This window comes from Arvicanthis niloticus, chromosome 20 (genome assembly GCF_011762505.2).
Source record: "Arvicanthis niloticus isolate mArvNil1 chromosome 20, mArvNil1.pat.X, whole genome shotgun sequence".
Lineage (NCBI taxonomy): Eukaryota > Metazoa > Chordata > Mammalia > Rodentia > Muridae > Arvicanthis > Arvicanthis niloticus.
In genome coordinates, this window is record NC_047677.1 from 14,411,687 (window position 1) to 14,418,052 (window position 6,366).

The window sequence follows — 6,366 nt, forward strand, 5'->3', positions numbered from 1 at the left end:
TCTCAGTTGCTGAGCAAATAGGTGTGGAGCCTTAAAGGCTTAAAGATGTCAACTAGAGGCAGGCGTGGTAGCACACGCCTTTTAAGCAGCTTTGGGAGGAAACCAAACCTGCTGCTAGCTGGCCATTCAAAACTAGACAGCCTATAATGTTCAGTTGGTAGAACAACAGATATATCCCTTAATAGCAGCCATGATCACCCATAATTATTGCTCAACAAACACTTTAAATTCAACAGACCGGGGGCTGGCTGAAGAGATGGCTCAGTGGTTAAGAACACTGACTGCTGTTCCCAGAGGTCCTGAGTTCAATTCCCAGCAACCACATGGTGGCTCAAAACCATCTGTAATGGGATCTGATGCCCTCTTCTGGTGTGTCTGAAGACCACTACAGTGTACTCACTTACATAAAAATAAATAAGTCTTTAAAAAATAAATAAATTCAACAGACTGCTCTTTGAGCCATTTCTTTCTTTTATTTACAGTTTGTGTTCAATGCAAATCAATTCCATAACATGAGAAGTTACTATGAATCAAAGCATAAATACACAAACACAATATACAATCAGATAGATGTACAGCATTCAGGTATGAGGCAACGGGAGTGTTCATTCACACACACAGTAGCTTTGGGTCTGTGAGGTCTCCTTCTTCCCAGATAGGTTTCTAAAGATGGAGAAAATTACTCTGGTTATCAAGACTACTGTGGCCATATTAGATCCCAGAATGGATAAGCATCAGTGTGTGACCATGCGAACAAAAGATGTTTTTCAGGATATGTCTATGTTTTAGAAGGTATGTGTGTATCAAGGAAATTGGAAAAACTTACGGTAGAACCAAGCCCCCTTTCAGGCACAGGACCAATGTCAAACTATCTAAAAATATGAACTGATAACCAAAGTATTCAAAACGTGACTATTCTGATCCATGGTTTTGTTTTTCTCTTTTAAAAAAAAAAAGTATTTACAGAAATTGTATAAAAGACTTTGTGAATTCAATGAGAGTTAGCTTCCAGTCTTCACATCCCAAACGCTGGGTTTACAGTTCTGGCCCCTCTGCTTACTCGCCTGTAGAATTTCAAGACTCCTAGTTTTGCCTTGCTAACAGACCACACTTTCAATTATGAAAAGCCTTCCACATACGCCAAAATAAAAAGCAGTGTTTTGAAATTAGCTGAGGTCAACGAGATTCTGCTCTCTGGAACCAGTTTACTTAAATGAATTTGGTACTCGTCGTGAGTGAGAAAAGACAATGGGAAATGTCTACGTTTGGACTTTTGAAATCAGATTTATTCAGTGGTGGCTGGATTTGAGGGTGGATTCCAATCCATCATTGCCTGGCACATGTCAATTACTAATAAAGGTCAAATACAATGTCAGACCTAAAGCCACAGAAGGAGGGTGCAAAACGTTCAATTCCGAAGAGAACAGCCATAGTTCAGCAACGTGGAACTTTACCTAGAGCTTAGCATATTAAATTAGTAGTAATGAAACAACACATTGGGGATTTAAAGTAACACCTGGTAGTTCCTTCCAACATATACATAAATAGCATCAGAGAAACTTTTGAATATCACCTAACTGCATTACGGCCTTACAGGTCAAATGAACCAATGAAAAACAAATGGATCTCCATTCCACACCCCACCCTTCTCTCTACGTCACACCTATGCCCGATTTCCAGGGAGAGCTTTAAGTGTCCACATTTCCTAAGCCACATTCAAGGAAATCACATCGATTTTGGATGCTGTCTTCATCCTGGAACATAGAACTCCAGCAGATTCAACGTTGGCATCTCTCCGCTCTCAAACCCTTCACGCGCCCTTTAAACCGGTCAAATTTCGAATTCTCGGTGTTTTCTGTTGAGGTATGGTAACAGCCAATTGGATGTGGACCTGTTTCTTCCTGGTCACACTGGACTTGTGGTTGCCATTTGGGGTGTGTCTAGAAGATTGGGAAGTAGAGACGTTTCCTGGTCTGAGTCTCTAACAGTAGAGATGTAGCAGAGAGAGTGAGAGGGCCAGGAGACCAGCTGTGGACTGCAGGGAGCTGCCGCCTCCTCTGGTGGTGGCATTAGTTGGATTTGGGGCAGCAGAGATGCTCTGGTTACTGGAAAATGGTGCAACAGATGTTTGGTTGCAATAAATCTAAAATGCATAAGGAAAAAGAAATCACAGATAAATGTTCAGAAGGACCCACAGCTAACCCCGTTTGCGCTCTGTAATAGCATTCAATAGTCTCTGTGGCTGCGGTCGAAGTCAAACACAGGGTCTTAGGGACACTAAGTATTTACGCTACACCACTGAACTATCCTTTCCAGTCCCTGCTCCATCCTGAGATTGCCTTTTCCCAAACTGTTCTCTTAGCCACATTTTAAATTCTGAATTCTTGGAATCATTCTCACTTCAGATCTCACCAAAATGATTCTCTTTAGTTTTAAAACCGCCTCCACAGACACCTAAAGAATGCACATAGTGGCAACAACAGTTCTTGAAGCCCAATGTGGTGATGCACCACTATCTCAGCAACTGGAAAGCAGAGGCAGAAGAGTCAGGAGTTCGAGGCCAGCCTTGGCTATATGAGACGGTTTGTCTCAAAAATCAAAGAGTTTTCCAGACTACATTACTGCCAAGAGCCTGACAGTTTCTAGCTCTGCACAGTGTAATAAAGTATCTGCCTAATCTACTTTCAGATATTATATGGATTGGCTAGCGTTGCGGGCAAGGTTTCATGTTTCCCTAGACAAGGGGATATTTTAAAGTTGCTTAAATTTTTTGACTTTAAAATACTGTAACTGAGCCAGGTCAGTGGTTCCGATCTGTAACCCTAGCACCTGACAATGAAACCCGAGAGATCTAGACCTTAAAGCCAGCCTGGGTTTTACACCTAGACTCTGTCTCAAGAAAATAAAACCTGGGCTGGAGAGATGACTCAGAGGTTAAGAGCACTGGCTGCTCTTCCAGAGGTTCTGAGTTCAAATCCCAGAAACTACATGGTGGCTTACAACCATCTGTAATGAGATTTGATTCCAAAGGAAAATTTACATGTGGCCAAGAGCTGTGGCACACACCTTTAATCCTGGCAGTCAGGAAGAGGCAGAGGCAGGCAGGTCTCTCTAAGTTCTAGTCAAAAAAAAACAAAAAACAAAAAACAAAACAAAAAAACCCAGCCCAGTCCAGTCAGCACTACATAGTGAGGCTTATCTCAAAAACAATCAAAACCATGTATGTGGTGGGGGGGGGGGGAGGGGAAGGTGATGTGTGTATACATACACTTGTGTGGTGACTGAGGTCAGTGAGTTTGTTGCACCACAGTCCCTCCTGGTGTCTGAGTCTTTGGCTTCACACAGCCTGGGAAACATTGCCTTAAGGAAATATCCTTAGGGGTTGGGGAATTCAGCTCAGTGAGAGAACCCAAGGGCAAGGCTTAGGGTTCCGGAGAGGTGAAGAGGGGCGGGGAGGGATATCTTAACATTTAAAACTTAAAAGCACATTGTACCGGTATCCTATCTGCTCCTTTGAAATCTTGAAATTATAACCCTTCCCAAGCCCTCCAAAATTTGTCTTAAATTGAAAATTGGGGAGCTGACCACCCAGAGATGTAGCTCAGTAGCAGAACATCTGCTAGTCTGTACAGGCTCCTGGGCTCAACCGCCAGCACCACGGGCTAATAATAACAATGATTAATTTATTCTGAATCTCAAGAGCTATTGGAGAGTCCTTGCTCTACGGCAGAAGGATTTCAGTTCAAACATCCTCCCTTCGCATAAGGCAAGGTTTGGAGTTAAATTCCACCAGCCCATTGCCTGGTGACTAGCTAGATGCTGTGGCCAGGAACCAAGGCTTCCCCTGTGTCCCAGCAACCTAGTGGCATATTCACCGGCTGCTTTTGCAAGCCATGAAATGCACAGTCCGGCGAGGCACGTGATACTCTCTCCTTTGTCATGGAACAAAGGCTGATCCGAGGTTTCAGCCCTCGCTGAAAGGAGGGTTTGCCAGGGCTTGCTAGAGCTTCCGATTACAAGCAGGAGGGAGGGCGACGTGGCACCAAGTAAAGAATCTAGCCACACGTACTTTCGGCCGCCCCTTGATCCAAAGATAAGCCCTCCTACATCAGCGCTAGCTAGCTCCTTTTGTTCTACAGTTAAGGCCATTAAGCAAATATTGACGAAAGAAATGTGCAAATTGTATCCAAAGTAGACTACTCACGCCAAAATCCTGATCCAGTCAATTATACTTACTGGCTGCCTACTGTGTGTAAGATAGAGAATGTCCTATCAGGAAGTGGCATTTCCACAAAAGGAAAGCATTAATACGCTAAGTTGTTTAAAACAGGGAGCCTGTCTTAGGGGTACCCAAAAGTAGCCGTTCTTTATACAAAGAGCTTTTAGTACAGCAGGTGACAAAAAAAAACTAAATAATAATAAATAATAATTAAGAAAAAGGATCCCAATGCATCAATCTGAGTCTAGAGGTCCCCTCTAACACCATCAACAATTTTTACATGTTAATTATTAAATTGGCATTAAACAGGTTTTCTCCACCAAGCTCCCTTGATTTGCTTAACCAACACCTCCCTCTCAACATTTCTGAGGGAGGGGGTTGGAAAGAAGGGAATCTGAGTGAAACCAACCAGTTTCATGATGCCGAGCCCCTCCAAGATGGGGGGGGGGAGGGTCGGGAGGACTGAGAAAGGCCCCGGGGCTCAGCCAACCCACAACGAGAAGACAATGGGGTACAGTTACCCTGCCTGAGATAGGGAAGACGAAGCGTGTTTCAAACTCTTGGGCTGCTCTCCCAGGTGAGCCCGGAGCCTGGATCTCCAGGGACCAAACCCGGCGAGCCCAACTTTTCAGGGGCGAAGCCCAAGGGACATCCCTAAGCGAACCAAAGGCTGCGGAAATTCACCGTCTGCTTCTCTGAGTCCCGCCCGGGTCTACCAGGCTCAGCTCCAGACCTGGTTCTGGGCGCGGCGCCTTCACCCTTTCGCTAACGCAGCTAGAGCAGCGCCACCCATGGTGTTGGGGGGGCGAGATCTGTACCCGGGACAAATCTAAGAGAGGAAGCGGCTGTGGACTAGGACAAAGCCTGGCGGAGAATCGGGACACTAAAGTCCTGCCCTCCGTCCCTATAGTGCCAGTGGCTCTAGACTGAGATGGGGCCCCTAAGGTGGCCAGGGACCGAGGTGAGGGGTCGCACAGCGGGAGTTTGTGGCGTCGGGAGGTCCCTAGCTAAGCTTCAGGACTGAGGACTCGGGTGGGAGATAGAGCCACAACCAGGGCTTCCTGGGCGATCTCCAAACCGGTTTGGACGGTGGAGGATGGGCGTGTGCCACGCTCCCCAGAAGGGGACCGTCCCCTCTCTTTGTGTGGTTCTCAGGGAGCTCGAAGACCCTTCGTGGGAAGGGAGGGGGCGCTCTCTCGAGGGAGTCCACACCTCGAGTTCCCCAAGTCAGTTACACAAAATTCTCTCCCTATCCCAGTGCGTGGCCGGAGGTAGGGACTTAACCCCTCGTACACACACAGACACACACACACACACAGGACGCGGCCCCAGTGACACACTAAGAGCAGGGTCTCACCTGCGTGGGTAGGAGCAGTGCCAGAAGCAGCAACCCCAGCCCTAGCCTGGCCACCATCGCTCTGCCCATGTCCGCTCCGTCGGTGCGCGGCGCGACTCTCTGGATGTTCGGTTGCGTGGAGATCTGCTCGGCTCTCGCGGGCGCAGGCAAGGTGGGGAGCGCGGCCGGCCGGCGGGACCTTATATACCGGGACAGCCACAATAGCCGTGACGTGCGGCGCCCGCCCACCCGTGCTCTCCTCCTCCCCCGCCGCCTCCCCGCCCCCCAACCCCCTGTGCCGCTCTAGCGCCCCCTCCCCCACCGCCTGCACCGGGCCCGGGTGACTTGGGATGTCCCGGGGTGGCCAGCGCGGCAGGTGGGCGGACGCCCGGGGCTCTGGCACAGCTAGGGTTTCCCGGGGCGGGCTGCGTGCACAGGCGCGGGCGACTCCCACACGGGACCCGGGGCGAGCACACGAACCACACACGCCGCCCGACCCAAGTTTCCTTTGTTTCCCCGGCCCTGCCATCTTACCCCCCAACACGAAAAGTAGAAGCCGCGGGCGCCGCGCAGACTGCGGGGAGCTCAGGGCTGGGTTTTCTCAAGTGCCCGCTGCAAGGGGGAACTGGGCAGGCTTGGCAGGTCCCTGGGCCGTGGCGCTCGGGGTTGGCGAGGAGAGAGACCCGGCGCCGCCCGCTGTCCCTTGCTTGCTGCACCGCAGGGACCCCGGGTCCCAGCCGCTCCTCGCTCGGCTGCTTGCTTTGTGTTTGAGCTCGTCTAGTGCTGCATCCTGCAGAGCGCACCCGGGCAT

The 6,366-nt window shown here is 49.2% G+C and overlaps 1 protein-coding gene across 1 annotated transcript; it reads right to left on the reverse strand.

The window, feature by feature from the left end:
* Positions 1-448: 448 nt before the first annotated feature.
* On the reverse strand, positions 449-6,128 carry Cd24 (CD24 molecule). The gene is made up of 3 exons (XM_034524942.2): positions 6,090-6,128; positions 5,577-5,754; positions 449-2,143 (listed from the first exon to the last, which is right to left on the reverse strand). The coding sequence occupies exons 2-3, from the start codon at positions 5,643-5,645 to the stop codon at positions 1,982-1,984; spliced, it is 231 nt and encodes a 76-aa protein (XP_034380833.1). The 5' UTR covers positions 5,646-5,754; positions 6,090-6,128; the 3' UTR covers positions 449-1,981.
* Between the last annotated feature and the right edge of the window lie 238 nt (positions 6,129-6,366).

Excerpts from the sequence above, each read along its gene's own strand:
- Cd24 (XM_034524942.2), bottom strand. The coding sequence starts at position 5,645 with ATGGGCAGAGCGATGGTGGCCAGGCTAGGGCTGGGGTTGCTGCTTCTG. Across the intron at positions 2,144-5,576 it reads CACTGCTCCTACCCACGCAG|ATTTATTGCAACCAAACATC; the intron begins GTGAGACCCTGC and ends TATGCATTTTAG.